This window comes from Oncorhynchus kisutch, linkage group LG23 (assembly GCF_002021735.2).
Source record: "Oncorhynchus kisutch isolate 150728-3 linkage group LG23, Okis_V2, whole genome shotgun sequence".
Classification (NCBI taxonomy): Eukaryota; Metazoa; Chordata; class Actinopteri; order Salmoniformes; family Salmonidae; genus Oncorhynchus; species Oncorhynchus kisutch.
The window spans coordinates 3,600,084-3,624,054 of record NC_034196.2 but is presented as its reverse complement, the minus strand read 5'-3'; the positions used below and the strand labels follow the sequence as shown (position 1 = coordinate 3,624,054).

Genomic DNA, 23,971 nt, shown 5'->3' with positions numbered 1-23,971 from the left:
GATGAGATCGGAGGGCACTATGGTGTTGAACACTGAGCTGTAGTCAATGAACAGCATTCTCGCATAGGAGTTGCTTTGTCCAAGTGTGAAAGGACAGTGTGGAGTGCAAGAGAGATTGCGTCATCTGTGGATCTGTTGGGGTGGTATGCGAATTGGAGTGGGTCTGGGGTGATGGTGTTGATGTGAGCCATGACCAGCCTTTCAAAGCATTTCATGGCTACAGAAGTAAGTGCGACGGGGCAATAGTAATTTAGACAGGTTACCTTTGTGTTCTTGGGCACACGGACTATGGTGGTCAGCTTGAAACGTAGGTATTACAGACTGGGTCAGGTAGAGGTTGAAAATGTCAGTGAAAACAGTTGCCAGCTGGTCAGCACATGCTCTTGAGTACACATCCTGTTAATCTGTATGGTCCTGCAGCCTTGTGAATGTTAACCTGTTTAAAGGTCTTACTCAAATCGTCTACGGAAAGAGTGATCACACAGTCGTCCGGAACAGCTGGTGATCTCACGCATGGTTCAGTGTTGATTGCCTCGAAGCTAGCTTTGAAGGTATTTCACTTGTCTGGTAGGCTCATGTCACTGGCATGTCACTGGCATCTCGCGGCTGAGTTTTCCTTTGTAATCCATAGTAGTTTGCAAGCCCTGTAACATCCGATGTGCTTCAGAGCCGGTGTAGTAGGATTCGATCTTAGGCCTGTATTGACGCTTTGCCTGTTTGATGTTTTTTTGGAGGGCATAGCAGGATTTCTTATAAGCGTTCGGGTTAGTGTCCTGCTTCCTGAAACCTTAAGCTTTTCGCCTTTAGCTCAGTGCGGATGTTGCCTGTAATCCATGGCTTCTGGTTGGGATATGTACGTACAGTCACTGTGGGGACAACGTCGTTGATAGACTTATTAATGAAGCCTGTGACTGATTGGTAAACTCCTTTAATGCCATCGGATGAGTCCCGGAACATATTCCAGTCTGTGCTAGCAAAATCGTCCTGTAGCTTAGCTACTGCTTCATCAGGCCACTTTCATATTGAACGCGTCAATGTTACTTCCTGTTTTAAGTTTTTACTTGTAAGCAGTAATCGGGAGGATAGAGTTATTGTCAGATTTGCCAAATGGAGGGTGAGAGAGAGCTTTGTATGCGTCACTGTGTGTGGAGTAAAGATGATCTAGTTGCACAGGTGACATGCTGGTAGAAATGACATAAGACTGATTTCAGTTTTCTGCGTTAAAATCATCGGCCACTAGGAGCGCCGCCTCTGGATGAGAATTTTTGGTTTTGCCTATGACCCTATACAGCTTGTTGATTGCGGTCTTAGTGCCAGCATCGGTTTGTGGTGGTAAATAGACAGCTACAAAAAATCTAGATGAAAACTCTCTTGGTAAATGTTAGGGATGCATGATATATCGGTGAACATATCGGAATCTGCCAATATTAACTAAAAATGCCAACATCGGTATCGGCCCGATGTCTAGTTTAACACCAATGTGAAAAACCGATGTCAAAGCTGACGTGAATACCTATAGAACGTAGGTACATGACGTAATGACGCCACATAAAATGTAGCGCTACATGTGCAACACAGCATTCCTAACCTAGCACACAACGTCTGCTGTGTGGCTCGAGCAGTCAACAAGTCGAGCAGACATTTGAAAGAGTAAGAACATTTCAGAGAGACAACTCAAAGGCGAAATCCATTAACGTCAAGATACTGGAATCCATTGCGCTTGACAATCAATCGGTCTCTGTTGTGGGGGATGTTGGCTTTCGCCGACTGGCCGAACACCGGTACACACTACCAAGTGCGCTATTTTTCAGATGTTATCCTACCGGAGTTACACAGTACTAGCATCACTGTTATTAACTTCACAAAATAAATACTATGGAACACCGTTTTGAGCTTTGCTTGTGTCAAAAATACAGTAGCACTGTCAAAGCTGTACAAAAAAGTCTGCAAACACCAGCCACAAACGATGTGTTTACAATACCGTGTTGGTAGTAAAGCATCATTTGCTCGACCTAAACTTCTGGGGTAGCTAGCTTTAGCTGGATAACGTTACCTAGCTAGCACCAATACAACCAGCCTGAAAACAATGACCAATAGAAACTGCAGTCATTTTCATTATTCTTAGCAATGATTTAGGTAACCTTGTGAGTAAGTATTAGCTAGGTTGCCGCTTGTTATTCGCCTATTGAAATTGAACTTCAGTTCACTAAAATAAATAGCTAGACAGCTACTTAACCCTGTTTCCCAAAGCTAATGTTATAAGCAGCCAGCTAGCTTCATCTGTCTAGTGAGGCTCAACCGGAGTTTGCCTTCAAAATAAGTGTCATTGACAGTGATGCAAATTAATACAAATGGTAGAATTGTGCCATACTTTTATTTTGAAGGCTAACTGCAAAGTCCACTATTTTGGCTAATCCTTATTGTGGCTAGCTTCACATCGATGGGTCCGACAACCATTAATCAAATAAGAACTGTGTTATAGATTAGGGTATTTTAGATGTTGACACCAAGCTATATAGTTAGCTAGCTAACTATAGCTACTGGAACAGATTTTTGCTTTTGGGGAAGAACATTGTTTGCATCCATCAGCTAGCTAGCTTTTTTAAAATGACCAGCACTGTAGGGTCTTTACCAGCATCATAGCTTTACCAGCATCACAACATCATAGCTTTACACTATCACAACTTTACCAACTTTACCAGCATCATAGCATACGTATCGATGAATCCTTGTGACATATGAAATACGAGTGATAGTGTAATCAATGTGTAATAACTACGTAAAAAAATGTTTGAACGAGTTAAATTATTATGTGACGTGCAGTCATATTCAGGTCCTGATTGGTCAACAAGCTTATTTCACACGTCAAATAGTGTTATTTGACATGTATCTTTTCTGACACGCAAAGACCCAAACGGCATTCCATAGAAACCCTGTTTGACAATGAAACGACTGAACAATTGAACAACGAAACAGCACAGCAAGTAAGTGAAAGAAATAGGTTTTGATTATGTTTTACAGGTAATGGGGACATACGTAAATGCCAACAAAATAACTTTTTGGTCAGTGTGGTGTGCGTGTAACCTTTTTAACTAGGCAAGTCAGTTAAGAACATATATTTATTTACATTGACGGCCTATTTATTTACATTAACGCTGGGCCAATTTTGCGCCGTCTTATGGGACTCCCAATCACGGCCGGATGTGATACAGCATGGATTCGAACCAGGGACTGTAGTGACTCCTCTTGCACTGAGATGCAGTGCCTTAGACCACTGCGTCCGTGTGTGTGTGTTAACTATTTAACTGTGCTAAAATGCTTAAAAGGCCGCAACATTTTTAAATATCGGTATCAGGTTTATTTGGCAAGGAAAATATCGGATATCGGTATCGGTGTATCACTAGTAAGTAGTATGGTCTACAGCACGTGCCAAACTCGCTCCACGGATGGCAGAGTGTCTGCGAGTTTTCGTTCCTCCCTTTTACTTGATTGATGAATTTTAAGGTCACTGATTAGTAAGGAACTAGGGCTGAGCGATATATCGAATTAATTTGATGAATCCTAATATATGTTTTTTGCGCGATATTCCAAGAGCGTTTATGTCCGCTTGTTCTCATGTTGTATTTTTGGTCTCGTTTCTCGCTCCTTTTTGTCCTGTGTGCATCTCCCCAATGGGAGTCATTGTCCCAAAGGTGGGAAGGCAGGTGACAAGCTTAGAAAAAAGGGATTGTTTGGGTAGGCCTTCTCTTATTACTGTTACAGATGATGAGGTTTTATCTTTGGTGTTGTGGTATGGGCAATTCCACGTTCACTTAAAATGTATGCCAAACAAAAAAACATTGATTTCACAGTTTAACAAACCATACAGTTCTATGCACAATGACTACTTTTAACAATTTACACTGAACATTTGACAAAAAACACCATTTACTGGAAGAACTGTTCAGATGCCAACAGAGTTTTGGTAAAATCTCCTTCAGTTTTTTTTTATTTTTATTGTTTCCACATTTTTCAAAAACACTGTTAAATATCTGCTCCGAATTAAGATTCAACGATGTCTGCAGAAAAGAATGGGGTGTCAGCGATGACGTGACACTGACTAAATGTATGTAGATCATTGAACTACAGTGTAGTGGATTTACACCCTGTAACTCCTGATCTGTGCAACACAGAAATGCATAATTATGGATATGGTGATGAAGCCTAAATAGGAACACAAATGTATAAATATGCAATATCCACCTTTGCATATTTGAGGTATTATTTTACGCACTGGCTATTATTTGCCCCCAAGCATGACGACATTTGGTTGCGCCGGACCAAATCTGAACGTAGACGTCTGTTTCACAAGATTATATTATTATTTGCCCCCAAGCATGACGACATTTGGTTGCGCCGGACCAAATCTGAACGTAGACGTCTGTTTCACAAGATTATATTATTATTTGCCCCCAAGCATGACGACATTTGGTTGCGCCGGACCAAATCTGAACGTAGACGTCTGTTTCACAAATTTGGACGTCAAAGCACAGCTAAGTAGAGTACAGCACATAACAGTACAGTTCAGTTCAGTAGGGTATACTAGTGTACAGTAGAGTAGGGCTGGGCGATATGGCCTAAAACTCATATCTCTATTTTTTTTCTAACCTTTGGGCGATTCACGATATGCATCTCGATTTAAAACAAATTAGAATTATCTAAATCAACTTTGTACAATTTTCAAAGTCAAATATACTGCATTTTAAACAGCAATAATCTAATTAATTCAGAGTTTGAAATTATACCTAGGCTGAAATATATGCCTTCCACAACCGTAAGACCCCACTAATCAGTAAACACTGATCTGGCTTTCAGGTCTGTGTATAAAAACCACGCATAATGCACATTCAGTAATAATCTAGCAGGCATTATAGAAAATGAACACCGGCCTCATTAACAATCTTTCAAGCACAAGCCCACGTGCTAGTGAGTAGCCAGCTAATATTTATAAATCAAGTTTAGCCAAGTTGGATCTAGGTATAATTTCACAAGCTCTGAATTCAGCTAACAAGGTAAAACAGTTTAATTGTAACGAACACACCCTTCTGTCCGTCTCCAACAGCATGCTAGCCTGTCCACTTTGTTCAGATGATGAAATAAAGTGGCCTACCTTATTTCTCGGGATGAGAAGCAGTTGCCAATTCCTTATATAATTGTTTTATCCTTATTGCACATGTATAAAACACAGACTAAACCGCTAGTATAACAATCTTTATTTGATTAAAATGTTGCTAGCGATACGTGGTACCGTAATTGTGCACGAAACAGAGTGTTAATTTTCCAGAATGAATGTTCATTGGTACATGCGTTTTATTATTGTCTATTATGATTGAAATTTGAGGAGTTGAAGCATATACAAGGAAGGGTTAACTTCTCCTCTATTACAGTCAAAATGATGTTTCGGTGTCCAAATTGCGAGTTGAAGCTGTTTGTCAGAGAGGAAGAAGTGATCTCTCATCTTTGTTGTTGTGAGTGGTAGAGGGAGGGGCTTGGGAGAAAGAGGCGAAGAGAGAAGTTTCAATCTCCTAAAAATTTGTCCCAAAATAAGCCCAGTGCGCTTATTTTGAACCTAAGCTTGTCGCCTGTCGGGGTGTAAATGGGAAGGTGCCCAGCACAGAAGGAGCAGACGAGACCAAAAAGACAACATGAGAACAAGTGGAAATGAACGCTCATAAAAACTAAATTTACAAACAACCTCGATTCTGCGATACAGACATTTGGAATATCGCACAAAAACATACATAGGAATGAATCAGCTTCATTCGAAATATCTCTCAGCCCTACAGTAGAGTTCAGTGCAGTAGAGTATAGTTCAGTACTCTACTCTAATGTATAGTACTGTACCGAACTATACTTACTTACTGCGCTCTACTGTGCTGTACTGTATAGTATTGTGCTGTCCAAACTTATGAACTCAACTGTGGTTTGTAACTACTTTAATTTCCCATTGTAGCCAATGAATTTGCAGAAGAATTGATAAACAAAATTGATATCAGTAAAAACACTACAACTAACTGATAAGTCTACTTTTACCTGTTACTTGTGTGAACTTTCATTATCCTCCTTCCTTATGATGGAGAGAAATGAGCAAATATCTTAAAGATACAGTCAGTGCCTTGAGAAAGTATTCAGGCCCTTCTCCACATTTTGTTGTTTTACAAAGTGAGGTTAAAATGGATTGAATTGTCAAATTGTTTTGGCAACAATTGTACACAAAATACTCTTAATGTCAAAGTGGACGGAAAAATGTAAAAAAATAAATAATGTAACTAATAAAAAATAATACACTATGTTTTGATTAGATAAGTACCCCACACGCAGATCTGGCATCAGGATAGTGATATTACTGTGCATGGAGAGGGACTAAACCCCACTAGACTGGATCACAGGCAATAAACAGTTAAATTAAAGATTAGCTACTCGCTCTCCACTCTCCAGTCCACTCTCTACTTAACCTCAAGGATTACAATTTTCCATAGAATTTGTTGAGGGAAAACATTATTGGAGCCCTGCAGTGCATCACAGCTGTTATGATGGAAAAAAAACCATCCACGGGAGATTTTCAGCTTACATGGAATGGGTGGACCCCTTGCCCTTAGCGGTTGGCACGGAGACGAGTGTTCTTTCAACTGCCAGTTGTGTTTTTTCAGAGAGTTTGGCTTCCTCCACTGTGTGAGGTGGAGGAGAGGGTGGGCGCTTCTTTTATTGTTATTTTATTCACATTTTACAACTTCTGTCTTTTCCCATCACCACAGTCCTTTCATTTGTTGTATTATGGACACGGATTCATTTCTGGATTTGGCCTGACATTGTCAAATTCATTTTTTTGGAATGGCACAACGTTATCTGCTCTTAACTCACAGAAGGAACAGGTCACCTCCATGAAAGAGGCTGTTGATTCGGGTCAAGAAATTTATATAGTGCACTACTTTTGACTAGAGCCCTTTGAGCTCTGGTCAAAAGTAGTGCACTTTATAGGGAATAGCATGCTATTTGGGATGCAGCACCACCTGTTTAATGCAGATGATCAGATGGTGACCTTTGATCACTGAAGAGATTTGAATGTCCACAACGCCTGAACAGGGCAATAGGACGAAATATCCACGAAATATCCACGCAGTTCAGTTGACGTCATGGCCACACTTCATGCTAGAAGCCAGGCCTAGTTTTGTTACCCGGATCTTGGGAAAGATCAGCGATATCACAAAGGCTGCGTTCACACCAGCAGCCCAATACTGATCTTTTTTCCCCACTAATTGGTCTTTTGACCAGTTACCTCAGATCTTTTCACAGCAGATCTTTTTCTGAGCTGATTGGTCTCTGGGCGATTTCCACGCCAGCATAATCTAGTCTCACGTTGAAACATCATTGGGAGGAAGGATGTTGTATCACATATTATTTTATATTGTTCTAAGCAATATGTTAAAAAAAAAGTGTTTTTTAAAAGAAATAACAAAAAGGGTACTTTGAGCTATTAATAATAATATATTTAATCTTAAATAAATGAACGGGAGAAGTTATATTTCACAATCTAAACACAGTCCTTATTTTAAAGCATGCTATGAGGAGTATAACGACACCAAGATGTCGTCTGTACCATGTAGCAATCACAGATCACTAACTTTTTTGCTTACGCTGGTGGGGAATCGCCCATATGGCCTATTTAGATATAATTTAGATTACATTTATGTAGGCTGTTATCTGAATATACTGTATGGGTCTGATAGTTTTAGCATGTGGGGAATTAGTCACCCTGTATCATCGTTATTATATAAAAATACGTCTGTGTACAGAAGGCTACATTATCTCGAGCTGCCTACTCATCGGATAAACTAGGCCTACATCCTCTTAAGGAAGTGAGGTCATTTTGGATCTAGAAGTCTTAATTTCAACTCTCTTTCTTTGGATGGGATTTAGAACCACAGGTGAAAAACAGTTCAGTTCTAGAGTCTCAAACATTCCACTCTCACTTTCTGTCCTCTCAATGATTTTCTAGGCCTATTACAATAATAAGTAACTTTTCTTGACTAGTGAGTTTTGAGTCAAGTATCTGTCCTTTTTTTATGTCTTCTGTTTTTCACAAGTCAGTCTTAGTAAGACATCCTTATAATAATGACGTGTGGACTTTTCCAAGTGCCTCTGCCTCCTTTCATCCAACAGTGTAGCTTGCAGTCCAAGAGTCACTGAAGAACTCTGAGAAATTGGTTATTGGTGAGCGGTGTGGAAACCAGTTTGTAAAACATTACCAAGACAGGAGTGGAAGACTAGCCTATTGGTTCACATTCATAGGGAAAGGTTTTGAGGATAGGAGTGTGACACAGACCGTGAGAGAACAGAGGTACCTTTTCCAGATCTGCTTCTAATAAACTCTTCTGCAGGGCCTTTACAGACTTGACCAGCTTACTGTAGCTCAGTGGAATCAGGTTTTGGAAGGCCGGAGGACGGTAGATGTTTTTTTGCATGTTGACTGTATTATAAGGATTTTTTTTTTTAAACTGGACATGCTGACTGTATTGTGAAGACCTGTTAATCTTCAAACTGGACATCGAGTTGACGGGACCGGTTATGTGGGATCCGCTAGTCTAACCCTTTGTAGATCAGACATAGCCTAGCGGCCATAGGCCTCGTATAGTCTGCTGAATCACCAGTGTCATAACTGTCGTTTGATCGAAATTAGTGTGAACAGATTTCCTGTCTCTCTCTCTCCTCTCTCTCTCTCTCTCTCTAGCCTCTACTTCCCAGATGAAGTTGCTGAGAGCTGGCGATGGGCTTCGTTGGATCATAACTCTGACTAGAGTCCTGTCGCTTTCCTCCTGCTGCTGCTCTGTCTCACTCTGTTCTGTCTCCCTCTCTGACTGTGTCCTCTTGTCTGTTGCTGTCGGTGGCTCGTTAAGTTGTTGAGGAAAGCGCTTGCCTTTAGCCGTGGACAATGTCTGAGTGCATGCATCTCACCCTATGCATTTGCAGGATTGGCGCCTATACGGTAAGGACAACAGCATGTGTCTTTAGCATAATAGCTTTGAGTGCACCTTCCTCCGTCTCCTCTGTCCTGTCTGTTGTTACGTTGGTGATAAGTCTCATGTCGGTTGATAGGATTGTGTGATCTTCCAAGACCCCCCCCCCCCCCCCCCCCATGAAATGTATATGAACTATTTCCTTCCACTCCACCCTTGGAATGTGCGTTGATTGTATACTTGGCCTATTTTGTGCTTGTCCTGTAGCTAGAGAGAGCAGCTAGTGCTGTGGGCAGAGAACCACCTCTGCTCCAAGGCCTCCTCTCACCCTCTAGGCAGGATTCCAGAAGAGAACTCTGATCAGGCATGTCCAGTCGTGCCTTCCTTCAGGAATGCTCTGCTCTGGTCTGTCTGGCACAGAGTGATCAGCTGGTACCCACCTGATCTCTGACATTCCAGCTGTGCTGGGAACATATCTTTTGATCCCAGAAGTCGGGTGGCAACGCTTCCCCTGCTGCTGGACTGAAGTACATCAGATGTGTGTTAAAGGAGCTAGAGTAATATGAGTGTGGTGGTTTGCTGGGCTTGTCTGTTTATGTTCAGTACGAGGTTGCAGTATGACATGGAATCCAACCACTGCCAGAGTGTGGAAATGTCTTAGATGTTGTGCTTGGACTCGAGTCAGTTGTTTATCACGTGTGTTTTATCAGATGTTCCTGGGCCAGTTGACCTTTTGAAAGATGATGACCTATCAGCAAGCCATCCGATGGAAAAAATGTTATGACGCTGTTATTACAGTACACTGGCTGCTTCGTTTAACACTTTTCAGCAGTTATGTTTGAGTGGTTTCGAGCAATTTTTCTTTTGGGGGGGGGGGGGGGGCTCTGGTTAGGCCTAGGCCGTGTGATAATAGGTAGGTTTGGTTGAGTGGCCAGCGCTCGTGGCTGTGGGTGTTAATGTCTGTCATTAGAGCTCACTGGTCTTTAGTGGAAGTGGTAATTGCTTTTATCGGCCTGATCTCTCCCTAAAGGGGGAAACGGGTTAACCGGAACCTTGTTCTAGAAGTTCACAGATATCATCATTATTCAACAGCCTCGGGGAACTGTGCTCATTGAACTGTGAAAAAACAGACATATTAGGCTACTTCGAAGACGTGTCACATGCAGTAGGCAACTAGGCCTATTATTATTAGTATTATTTGACCCTGCTTGTCATCTATGAACACTTGAACATCTTGGCCATGTTCTGTTAGAAGAGCCAGAAGAGGACTGGCCACCCCTTATAGCCTGGTTCCCCTCTAGGTTTCTTCCTAGGTTCCGGCCTTTCTAGGGAGTTTTTCCTAGCCACTGTGCTTCTACACATGCATTGCTTGCTGTTTTTGGGGGTTTAGGCTGGGTTTCTGTACAGCACTTTGTGACATCAGCTGCACATCTCAAGTTTCCTACGACAGGGAATTTGTAAAGGCCTGAAAGCTGTCAGTTCAAGCTTGAATGGTGAGACTTAGGCCTATGGTGATTATTAAATATTTATGTGGTCTCAAAACCCAACCCCTGTTATGTGTTGGTATACAGTTGATGGGTCATACAGTGGAGTGGAGATAGGTGAAGTCTGGACTCTGGAGGGAGGGGGATGCTGAATATAGGCTACTGGGCTCCACCCAGCTCACTGCACTTCCTCACTTTGATAAAGCAGGATGTGGCAGGCCGGCCTGTCGGTCGTTCCACCCCACCAAGGGGAATATCCCACGGTTCAGTTATTCAGCTGAGATTGACCCTGCCCGTTATGCGGCCAAGGCAACCACCCCTATGGCCTTCTGGGAAATGAGGGCCTTAACAAGCCCAAACAGGAAGCTATTGGAGAAAAACATCCACTGAATGGGCTGTTTGAGTTAGGGGAAACAAAGATTGACGTCTGCTTTGTGCTTCTCACGGGTCTGGAACATTAACCCATAGGCCATGGTGGAGGCAGCCTTGTTTGCCAGATGTGAGACAGGGTGGCTGCGGGAAGAGACGTTGGTGGAGGAGGTAGACTGACCAGTCAGTTACCCAACATACTGACTGGCCATTCTACACTTAATCAAATGTTTATCCAACCCCTCTCGTGAACAGATTCTATCCATCCCCTCTCGTGAACAGATTCTATCCAACCCCTCTCGTGAACAGATTCTATCCAACCCCTCTCGTGAACAGATTCTATCCAACCCCTCTCGTGAACAGATTCTATCCAACCCCTCTTGTGAACAGATTCTATCCAACCCCTCTCGTGAACAGATTCTGATTTACTCAGCTGATGATTTACAGATTTAGCTCATGATTTACCCTCTCAACAGCTTTTTCTGTTTTGCTCAGAATTTGAGTTCCGATCATGCACTGTGTGTACAAAACAGTAAGGACACCTGCTCTTTCCATGACAGAATGACCAGGTGAACGCTATGATCTCTTATTGAGGCCACTTGTTAAATACACTTCAATCAGTGTAGATTAAGGGGAGGAGGCAGGTTAAGAAGGATTTTTAAGCTTTGAGACAATTGAGACATGGATTGTGTATGTGTACCACTCAGAGGGTGAATGGACAAGACATCATATTGAAGTGCCTTTGAACGGGGCATAGTAGTAGGTGCCAGGTACACCGGTTTGTGTCAAGAACTGCAACGCGGCGGCGTTTTTTCACACTCAACAGTTTCCCGTTTTGTATCGAGAATGGTCCACCACCCAAAGGACATCCAGACAACTTGGCACAACTGTGGGAAGCATTGGAGTGCAACTCAATTAGGACGGTGTCCTTAATGTTTTGTACACTCAGTGTAGATTAGCCAGAGCTCTGAGCCTTAGCAAGACTGTCTGAATGCAGGGCCAGCCAGGGAGAAAAAATGCAATGCTTCCCAAATGGCACCCTAGTTTCTCTAGTCAAAAATAGTGCAATATATAGGGAATAGGTTGCCATTTGGGATTCACACTAGCTTTCTCTGCCAAACCGAACGAACGGATGGCATGTGAATGATACTGGGCTATAGACAGCAGGGGACCACCTCACAGTTTAGCTCTTAGCAGGAGCTTTGTGGAGTCTGACACTAGTCGTAACATCCTGAAATATGAATACAGAAACATCCCTCTGTTGCATCATGTAGCACTCTACTTCACCACTGAGTGGAGAGAGAGTACGTACTGGAGAGGGCTAATGTCCTCATGTACACTTCTCCAGGTCTATTGGATGATATGGCATCTATACTGTACAGATTTCCTGATTTCCTTGGGGTAGGGTATCTCAAAGACATATATAATCTCTTTCAGACATGTCGTGTGAAAAGAAAGGGACCCAACTTCTTTCTCGTAAAGGTGCGTCTATAGATCAGCATTGATGATATGTCCATTCACAGCAGACAGGGATTTATAGACCAAATATAGTTTGAAGTGATTTAAGCATCTCTGCTATGTGTTTGTGTGCTGTTAATGTGTATTTCTGTAGCCTTCTGAATGTTTTCAATTCCAATTCTGCACTTCCTCAGTTCAGTTGAGTCCCAGTCTTTATAACCTCCAATTCAAAGTCCCTTTCCTGTTTCCTGTTGTTCCCCCGGCCCCGTCCAGTTGTCAAACTGGCCGGATTCTCTGGCCTTGGCCTGGCACTGCCCACGGTTACCATGGTGACCAGAATAGGAAAACTCACTTCACGCTGCGGGCTACTTCCTGTTGTGATTCTGTACCTGTGGTTTTGCATTAGGTCTAGCCTCGTGGTCCAGCCTGTTTGTGCTTTAGTGGCCAGCCAACGTTCGTTCATTGCATGATGATGATGATGTATCATAAATAGCTGTATGTTACAGCTAAGAGCCAGGCTAGTTTTGCATTAGGTCTAGCCTCGTGGTCCAGCCTGTTTGTGCTTTAGTGGCCAGCCAACGTTCGTTCATTGCATGATGATGATGATGTATCATAAATAGCTGTATGTTACAGCTAAGAGCCAGGCTAGTTTTGCATTAGGTCTAGCCTCGTGGTCCAGCCTGTTTGTGCTTTAGTGGCCAGCCAACGTTCGTTCATTGCATGATGATGATGATGTATCATAAATAGCTGTATGTTACAGCTAAGAGCCAGGCTAGTTTTGCATTAGCGAAGCTCTTCCCCCATGTGCAATACAGGATGTTTGTTCAGTCTGAATCATTTAGTGTGTTTGTAACCAGGGTTCCATCCAACCTTTTTATGCAACTGAATTACATGTCGGATAAATAAAAACTGTCACGGCAGGCCTGGATGGAAACAGCAAATTTTGTTGGATAAATAAAAACTGTCACGGCAGGCCTGGATGGAAACAGCTAATTTTGTCGGTAAGCTTTCCAAATGTCTTTTCTATTTTATTTGGAATATGCTAGACAAGGTCTGCTCTTTTTGTCTCGGCAATATTAATTCTGCGAGAAATGGCAGTGGAAAGGACATGTCGTGTGGACCTCCCACTTACGCCTCAGGAAAGCATGCAGTTTATTAGGCTACAGATGAAATACATTATGATGCAAGTGCAAGGGGGGGAGCTTGATGCTCCTTTCCAATAAATATTGAGGGTCTTATTCTGGTTCATCTCCCAGTGGCTGGTAGAAAGCAGATTGAACCATGTTTTACTCTGGGATTTTGCCCGTGCTTCGCTCCATTCCGTTTATTTTTATCCTGGAAAAACTCCCTAGTCCTTAACAATTACAAGCATACCCATAACATGGTGCTGTCAATTAGGTTAGTATTGTGGAGTAGCTACAATGTTTTTGATCCGTCCTCAGTTTTCTCCTATCGTAGACATTAAACACTGTAACTGTTTAATAGTCAACATTGGCCTCACGGTGAATTCCCTGAGCGGTTTCCTTCCTCTCCGGCAACTGAGTTAGTCTGCTTTTTAAAATGTTTTACCCATATGGTACACCCAGTTAAACATCTGTCTCCTTGTTCTGTCTGTGGCTATACAAGTATGGTTGCAACACACATTGCTGTTGTGTTATCAATAGACATTGTTTGATATGACAATGTTGAATCTTGGTTTTGTATAGCTCTGTAGCTAATGAGTGTATGCATTCACAGGGGAAAGCTACAGAAGCCTGTCCTACCTGTTCTGTGCTGGGGGTTTTTAATTACATTTTTATTTAACAAGGTTTGTATAGCTATCATTCAAGTAATTGTCCTTGAAACCGGTTAATTTTTTTTATATAGTTGGACTTAAGACTGTCAAAATACCAGCAAATCAGCTACAAGTGATTTAATTTATTAAATCTGTTCCAAAGTATTCCCACGCATAATAAAGAGATGTTATCATATACAAATGTAAGCAAGGCTTGAAATGATTGTGTTTTAGTCAAATAGTATAACTGTTTGAGCTTCTTGCAGGCCAATTTGCAGTCTACAAATGATTTGTAATTATGTTCCAGCCCCCAGACCATCTGCTCAAGAAAAAGTCAGCCCTGTTTTGCTCAGTGCCTATAGAAAGTCTACACCCTTGAACTTTTTTCACAATTATATATTTGTTCCAACAGATCTACACAACCTACTCACCATTTTTTTTCGAAGTTAAAAGAAGAAGAAGAAGTTTAAAATTGAAATAAAGTTATTCAACGTATTTGGTTGGAAGCACCTTTGGCAGCCATTAAAGCTGTGAATCATGTTGAATAAAACTCTTTGCACAACTCACTTCTGTCATCATGAAGTGCTTTCCGAGGCTAGTCAAAGACCACATCACCTCCTCCCTCACAGACACACTCAACCCGCTCCAATTTGTCTAATGCTCGACAAATCCACGGACAACGCAGTCGCCATTGCACTGTACACTGCTCTTACCCACCCGGACAAGGAATGCATATATGAGGATGTTGTTCTTTGACTACAGCTTGGCCTTCAATACCATAGTGCCCTTTAAACTCACAACAAAGCTCACAGCCCGGGTTTAATTTCACAAGCCCTGAATTCATTAGATTATTATTGACTGTTTGAAATGCAGTGTATTTTACCTTTAACCTCTACGGGATCGGTGTCGCCCCCCGCGGGACGGTTGAGCTAACGTAGGCTAATGTGATTAGCATGAGGTTGTAATTAACAAGAACATTTCCCAGGACATAGACATGTCTTATATGGGCTGAAAGCTTACAATCTTGTTAATCTAACTGCACTGCCCAATTTACAGTAGCTATTACAGTGAAATAATACCATGCTATTGTTTGAGGAGAGTGCACAGTTATGAACTTGAAAATGTATTAATAAACCAATTAGTCACATTTGGGCAGTATTGATATAACATTTTGAACAGATATGTAATGGTTCATTGGATAAGTCTAAAACTTTGCACATACACTGCTGTCATCTAGTGGCCAAAATATAAATTGTGCCTGGGCTGGAATAATACATTATGGCCTTTCTCTTGCATCTCAAAGATCAGATCTAATGTGTTATATTCTCCTACATTAATTTCACATTTCCATAAACTTCAAAGTGCTTCCTTTCAACAGGTATCAAGAATATGCATATCCTTTCTTCAGGTCCTGAGCTACAGGCAGTTAGATTTGGGTATGTCATTTGTAGGCGGGAAAAAAAGTGTCCGATCCTTAGGGGATTTTTGTTGTTGTTGAGATATATATATTGTTTATTGTCCATACGCTTTTGAAAAAATTGAGATATGAGTTTTAGGCTATATCGCCCAGTGACTGAACTTCTCCCTATGCAACTGGGTCCTGAACTTCCTGACCGGCTGTCTTCAGGTGGTGAAGGTAGGCAACATTACCTACTCCAAACTGATCCTCAACATGGGGGCCCCACAAGGGTGCATCCTAGGGCTGTTACGTTGTCAGTATCACCACCACACCGGCGGTCACGAGTAATGATGTCAGTCAAATTCCACGTCACCGTTTAGTCACGAAATTAGGCTCTGATGCCGCTGATGATCATTAGTAGCCTACCAAACTGCCTGGTAATCAGGCTCCTCCAAGCTCTGATGCCGCTGATGATCATTAGTAGCCTACCAAACTGTCTGGTAATCAGGCTCCTCCAAGCTCTGATGCCGCTGAGGATCATTAGTAGCCTACCAAACTGCCTGGTAATCAGGCTTCTCCAAGCTCTGATGCCACTGATGATCATTAGTAGCCTACCGAACTGATAATCACCACTATATTGTCCCTCTAATCACTCTGACTTTCCTTGCTTTGTCTAACAACTTCCTTGCTTTGTCTAACAACAAATAAGTTGTGTGGGTCAGAGTGCAGTATTTCTTTAGTTGAATAGAAAAACTGTTGTTGCCTATCAACTTGACTCGGAGGGAGAACTTCTTCATGTCTCGACAAATTCCCATGATTTGTGAATCTGTTTTCGAACCGAACAGCTAGCGCTAAGATTTCTAATGCTTCCCCTGTCTGGACGACCTGGAATGATAAAGAGTCGATTTCTAATGCTCACTAGCTTCGTCCTCCTCCTCAGAATCACGTTCATTGCGCTAAATAGCTCAACTGGCTAGTTTGCCTGTCTGTAAAGAGGAATGGTGAGCTGTATGCCTCTGATTGGATAGAGCAAATTTAGGAATAAAAAGGTAACCGCTGTTTGTTGGAGTTTAGAGTGACAACATGGCTAGATAACGCCAGCTAACGGCTCTCCCTGTCATCATTGAGCAGCCCAAACGGAGCTGTTGCTATGTATACTCAGACGCAGAGGGCAAAAATTATGACCAGGGTGAAGAGTGACTACAATTACTTAACACAACTACTGACCGCAATTACTGACCACAACCACACAACTACTAACCACAATAACGCAACTACTTACCATAACACAACCACAGACCACAACTACTGACCACAATCACACAACTACTGACAACAAGCACACAACTACTGCCCACACAACTACTGACCACACAACTCTTCACTTCAACCACTGACCACAACTATTGACCACAACCACCGACCACAACCACACAAATATTGACCACACAATTACTGACCACAACTACTGACGACAAACACAACTACTGTCCAAAAATACTGACCACAACCACACAACTTCTGACCACAACCACACAACTGCTGACCACACAACTACTGACCACACATTAAATCACTATAACTACTGACCACACAACCACTGACCTAAGCTTCTGACCACAACCAAACTACTGACTACAAATTACAACTACTAACCACAACCACACAACTACTGACCACTACTACTGATAAACTAAAGACCACTGCTGACTAGGGATGGGCATATGAAATGATTTCACTATTCTAGTAATATAATTATTAGTACAACTTTTTGTTTTACTTCTTCCACTACCACAAAAATTATTTTAAAAAGCTTTAGCAAGCCCCACAACTTTACTTGTAAAATTACCATCTAGTTCAGAGTAGATATTTAAGAGTTTTTGGAAAACTGAGGGAGCTTTTTACCGTCATTCTGTCACCAAACTTTACATCTGCACTTTGAATAAATATGTATTTTTTGTGTGTGTTTAAAAAAAACTTTCAGTGTAAATTCTTAAAAGTAGTCCTTGTTCATAGAATTGTATGATTTGTTTAACTTACAATCAATGGTTTTTGTTTGGCGTACTTTTATAGTGAAAAATGAGTCCGCCTCATTCTGTTACCGTGGAATTGCCCTCCTTGATCATCTTCTTTACCTATCATCTTTACTATCAACACAAAGCAAAAACAAACCTTTACATACTAAGATGAGGCATTACAGTTATTGTGTATATCTGACAAAGGTATTTTCCACATTCAGAGAATGTGACCCACAGCCGCTTGTATTCAGTCAGGTTGATGCTGACTAACAAGGTGTCAATATTTTAATAACAGAAGGATAAAGTCCATTCTTCACATTTTTTGTGTTTCCATGGCATTGATTTCTTAAGTTTACAGCAATTGGGGGCATGGGATAGGATGGGTAGTTTTTAACCCCTGTTTTGAAAAGCCTGCCTTCGAGGGTGGGAACAAGGATGTATGGCTCCCTTCAGGCTGTAGTCTTTACAAAGCCAGGGAAAATGAGTTAACCTAGATATCCTGCAATGTCCTGGCAGAGAGGAACATCATTGAGACAAATCCAATGGCTCTATTGGACAAGGACAGCCATATCTACTCGCGTGATCGGCGAAACAAAGGCCACAAAAATTGATACAATACATGACTCCATTCATTTTTAGATCAGACAGCAATCTCAATCAACCAATGACATCATTGGTTGAACTCTCCCGGCACGAAAATTCAAAAATACAGCTATTGTGCATATTAATGTCTGAAACGCCCTCTCATCATTCATAATTATGTAGGGAGACTGGAACAACACCCCAGATTGTCTAGCTGTGAAGTTTCCCTTTGAAAAAATGCAATGTCATTGTTTGAAAAGATTTTATGACCTATTTTGATGTTGATTGTGAAGGGTTGGAGAGTGAGCTCGGCCCAGTCCCTACCTACAGTTGATTGTGCTTCAGTCTATGGAACATACAGGATATATATATATTTAAAAAAGATTTTAAGCACTAGGCCTATTTTGATGTTGATTGTTAAGTTTTGAAGAGGGCTTTGCCCCTACCTACACTTTACTAAGTTTGTCATGGACCAGGCTTTTCCCACAGCCATTATGCCTTTGACACTCAGGGGGTGGGTGTGCCATGAGTCTGGCAAGGGAGTCTTTCCTGGACCCTGTGTGTCCTCAAGGCAGCATTTTTCTGTCAGTGAGGAGGTAAAAATGCTTCCTTAACAAAGCCTGGTGTCATCCGCTCCGATGACATGGAAGCAATCTCACACGCCTCAATTTCCTTCTTTCTGGGATATTTTCAGTCGGCTAAGAATAGGCCAGAGAAATCTCTCCGGTCACAGCAAGCAGCCTACACAACGTCTATTATTACACGATTAAGGCAGCCTTTGTTGTTGTGTAGTACTGTGGACTCAATGCATGTGGTTCATCACCTAGGTAACCACATTGGCTGGATGTCCTTTTCGGTGGTTGACCATTCTTGACAGACACAGGAACGTGTTGAGTGTGAAAAACCCAACAGCGTTGCAGGGTGACTTCCGGCGCCGACAGAGATGGCCGCCTCGCTTCGCGTTCCTAGGAAACTATGCAGTTTTTTTTGTTTTTTTACGTGTTATTTCTTACATTAGTACCCCAGGTCATCTTAGGTTTCATTACATACAGTCGAGAAGAACTACTGAATATAAGATCAGCGTCAACTCACCATCAGTACGACCAAGAATATGTTTTTCGCGACGCGGATCCTGTGTTCTGCCTTACAAACAGTACAACGGAGCGGATCCTATGCAGCGACCCAAAAAAACGACTCCGAAAGAGAGGGAAACGAGGTGGTCTTCTGGTCAGACTCTGGAGACGGGCACACCGTGCACCACTCCCTAGCATTCTTCTTGCCAATGTCCAGTCTCTTGACAACAAGGTTGATGAAATCCGAGCAAGGGTAGCATTCCAGAGGGACATCAGAGACTGTAATGTTCTTTGCTTCACGGAAACGTGGCTCACCGGAGAGACGCTATCCGAAGTGGTGCAGCCAACGGGTTTCTCCACGCATCGCGCCGACAGAAACAAACATCTTTCTGGTAAGAAGAGGGGTGGGGGCGTATGCCTTATGGCCAACGTGACATGGTGTGATGAAAGAAACATACAGGAACTCAAATCCTTCTGTTCACCTGATTTTAGAATTCCTCACAATTAAATGTAGACCGCATTATCTGCCAAGAGAATTCTCTTCGATTATAATCACAGCCGTATATATCCCCCCCCAAGCAGACACATCGATGGCTCTGAACGAACTTTATTTAACTCTGCAAACTGGAAACAATTTATCCGGAGGCTGCATTCATTGTAGCTGGGGATTTTAACAAGGCTAATCTGAAAACAAGACTCCCTAAATTTTATCAGCATATCGATTGCACAACCAGGGGTGGAAAGACCTTGGATCATTGTTACTCTAACTTCCGCGACGCATATAAGGCCCTGCCCCGCCCCCCTTTCGGAAAAGCTGACCACGACTCCATTTTGTTGATCCCTGCCTACAGACAGAAACTAAAACAAGAGGCTCCCACGCTGAGGTCTGTCCAACGCTGGTCCGACCAAGCTGACTCCACACTCCAAGACTGCTTCCATCACGTGGACTGGGAGATGTTTCGTATTGCGTCAGATAACAACATTGACGAATTCGGTGTGCGAGTTCATTAGAACGTGCGTTGAAGATGTCGTTCCCATAGCAACGATTAAAACATTCCCTAACCAGAAACCGTGGATTGATGGCAGCATTCGTGTGAAACTGAAAGCGCGAACCACTGCTTTTAATCAGGGCAAGGTGTCTGGTAACATGACCGAATACAAACAGTGCAGCTATTCCCTCCGCAAGGCTATCAAACAAGCTAAGCGCCAGTACAGAGACAAAGTAGAATCTCAATTCAACGGCTCAGACACAAGAGGCATGTGGCAGGGTCTACAGTCAATCACGGACTACAGGAAGAAATCCAGCCCAGTCACGGACCAGGATGTCTTGCTCCCAGGCAGACTAAATAACTTTTTTGCCCGCTTTGAGGACAATACTGTGCCACTGACACGGCCTGCAACGAAAACATGCGGTCTCTCCTTCACTGCAGCCGAGGTGAGCAAGACATTTAAACGTGTTAACCCTCGCAAGGCTGCAGGCCCAGACGGCATCCCCAGCCGCGCCCTCAGAGCATGCGCAGACCAGCTGGCCGGTGTGTTTACGGACATATTCAATCAATCCCTATACCAGTCTGCTGTTCCCACATGCTTCAAGAGGGCCACCATTGTTCCTGTTCCCAAGAAAGCTAAGGTAACTGAGCTAAACGACTATATCACTAGCACTCACATCCGTCATCATGAAGTGCTTTGAGAGACTAGTCAAGGACCATATCACCTCCACCCTACCTGACACCCTAGACCCACTCCAATATGCTTACCGCCCAAATAGGTCCACAGACGATGCAATCTCAACCACACTACACACTGCCCTAACCCATCTGGACAAGAGGAATACCTATGTGAGAATGCTGTTCATCGACTACAGCTCGGCATTCAACACCATAGTACCCTCCAAGCTCGTCATCAAGCTCGAGACCCTGGGTCTCGACCCCGCCCTGTGCAACTGGGTACTGGACTTCCTGACGGGCCGCCCCCAGGTGGTGAGGGTAGGCAACAACATCTCCACCCCTCTGATCCACAACACTGGGGCCCCACAAGGGTGCGTTCTGAGCCCTCTCCTGTACTCCCTGTTTACCCACGACTGCGTGGCCACGCACGCCTCCAACTCAATCATCAAGTTTGCGGACGACACAACAGTGGTAGGCTTGATTACCAACAACGACGAGACGGCCTACAGGGAGGAGGTGAGGGCCCTCGGAGTGTGGTGTCAGGAAAATAACCTCACACTCAACGTCAACAAAACTAAGGAGATGATTGTGGACTTCAGGAAACAGCAGAGGGAACACCCCCCTATCCACATCGATGGAACAGTAGTGGAGAGGGTAGCAAGTTTTAAGTTCCTTGGCATACACATCACAGACAAACTGAATTGGTCCACTCACACAGACAGCATCGTGAAGAAGGCGCAGCAGCGCCTCTTCAACCTCAGGAGGCTGAAGAAATTCGGCTTGTCACCAAAAGCACTCACAAACTTCTACAGATGCACAATCGAGAGCATCCTGGCGGGGTGTATCACCGCCTGGTATGGCAACTGCACCGCCCTCAACCGTAAGGCTATCCAGAGGGTAGTGAGGTCTGCACAACGCATCACCGGGGGCAAACTACCTGCCCTCCAGGACACCTACACCACCCGATGCTACAGGAAGGCCATAAAGATCATCAAGGACATCAACCACCCGAGCCACTGCCTGTTCACCCCGCTGTCATCCAGAAGGCGAGGTCAGTACAGGTGCATCAAAGCTGGGACCGAGAGACTGAAAAACAGCTTCTATCTCAAGGCCATCAGACTGTTAAACAGCCACCACTAACATTGAGTGGCTACTGCCAACACACTGTCAACGACACTGACTCTACTCCAGCCACTTTAATAATGGGAATTGATGGGAAATTATGTAAATATATCACTAGCCACTTTAAACAATGCTACCTTATATAATGTTACTTACCCTACATTATTCATCTCATATGCATATGTATATACTGTACTCTATATCATCGACTGCATCCTTATGTAATACATGTATCACTAGCCACTTTAACTATGCCACTTTGTTTACATACTCATCTCATATGTTATACTGTACTCGATATCATCTACTGTATCTTGCCTATGCTGCTTTGTACCATCACTCATTCATATATCCTTATGTACATATTCCTTATCCCCTTACACTGTGTATAAGACAGTAGTTTTTTTGGAATTGTTAGTTAGATTACTTGTTCGTTATTACTGCATTGTCGGAACTAGAAGCACAAGCATTTCGCTACACTCGCATTAACATCTGCTAACCATGTGTATGTGACAAATAAAATTTGATTTGATTTGATTTTGTTCTTGACACACTCAAACCGGTACGCCTGGCACCTACTACCATACACCATTCAAAGGCACTGAAATATTTTGTCTTGCACATTCACCTTCTGAATGGCACACATACACAATCCATGACTCAATTGTCTAATATCTTTCACCTGGATTACCTTGGTCAGTCTGTCATGGAAAAAGCATGTTCCTAATGTTTTGTACACTCAGTTTATGTTTATGTTAGTGTGGGTGTGTCTTGTTGCTCCTGACCACCTCTTATAGCAAGCCCGTAGTAGGGGTCTGCAAGGACTTCCTCAGGTATGACTCATTGGCTTAGATCAGCTGGTTCAACCTGTTGTTCATGCTCCTAAAACCCCCACAACCCACGGGAGCCCAACTACAAACAAACTAGTCAAGTTGTCTGTTTGTTCTTAGACTTGCCTGTCTGTTATAGGACTGCTAGAGCTTTGTCATCTGATCTTGAAATTCTCAGTAATGGAATAACTTGCTGGCACATGCCACCTGGTGTTGGAGTTGAAATAATAAACTACACTGAACAAAAATATAAACACAACATGTAAAATGTTGGTCCCATGTTTCATGAGCTGAAATAAAAGATCCCTGAAATGTTCTATACGCACAAAAAGCTGATTTGTGCCGGGGACAATAAAAGGATGTGCAGTTTTGTCACAACTCAATGCCACAGATGTCTCAAGTTTTGAGGGAGCGTGCAATTGGCATGCTGACTGTAGGAATGTCCACCAGAGCTGTTGCCAGATAATTGAATGTTCATTTCTCTACCATAAGCCGCCTCCATCGTTTTAGAGAATTTGGCAGTACGTTCAACCAGCCTCACATTAGCAGACCATATGTAACTACGCCAGCCCAGGACCGGCTTATTTACCTGCGGGATGTTCTGAGACCAGCCAACCAGACGGCTCATGAAATTGTGGGTTTGCACAACTGAATAATTTCTGCTGAAACTGTCTCAGGGACGCCCGTCTGCGTGCTCGCCGTCCTCACCAGTGTCTTAAACCTGACTGCAGTTTGGCATCGTAACCTACTTCCGTGGGCAAATGCTCACCTTCAATGGCAAGCTGGAGACGTGCTCTTCATGGATGAATACCAGTTTCAACTGTACTGGGCAGATGGCAGACAGCGTGTATGGCGTCATGTGGGTGAGCAGTTTGCTGATGTTAACATTGTGAACAGAGTGCCCCATGGTGGCAGTGGGGTTATGGTATGGGCAGGCATATGATACGGACAATGAACACAATTGCATTTTATCGATGGGAATTTGAATGGTCAGAGATATCGTGATGAGGTCCTGAGGCCGGCCCATTCATTCACCTCATGTTTCAGCATGATAAAGTATTCTCCTGCATTGACGTATACGACAGCGTGTTCCAGTTCCCACCAATATCCAGCAACTTCGCACAGCCATTGAAGAGTGGGACAACATTCCACAGGCTACAATCAACAGCCTGATCAACTTTAATGCGAAGGAGGTGTCTCGC

The 23,971-nt window shown here is 43.0% G+C and overlaps 1 protein-coding gene across 3 annotated transcripts in view; it reads left to right on the top strand.

The window, feature by feature from the left end:
* The window catches only part of arl15b (ADP-ribosylation factor-like 15b), a 69,975-nt gene that overhangs the window by 3,965 nt on the left and 42,039 nt on the right, over window positions 1-23,971 (top strand). The window contains exons 1-2 of one of the 3 annotated variants that reach the window (XM_020457943.2): window positions 8,319-8,377; window positions 8,768-9,022. The exons of 1 other annotated variant lie outside the window; for it this stretch is intronic. In XM_020457943.2, the coding sequence (XP_020313532.1) occupies window positions 8,969-9,022 (54 nt within the window). In that variant the 5' untranslated portion in view covers window positions 8,319-8,377; window positions 8,768-8,968. Of the gene's footprint in view, window positions 1-8,318; window positions 8,378-8,767; window positions 9,023-23,971 lie in introns of those variants that run through there. One more of the 3 variants, XM_020457942.2, reaches the window with a different exon arrangement.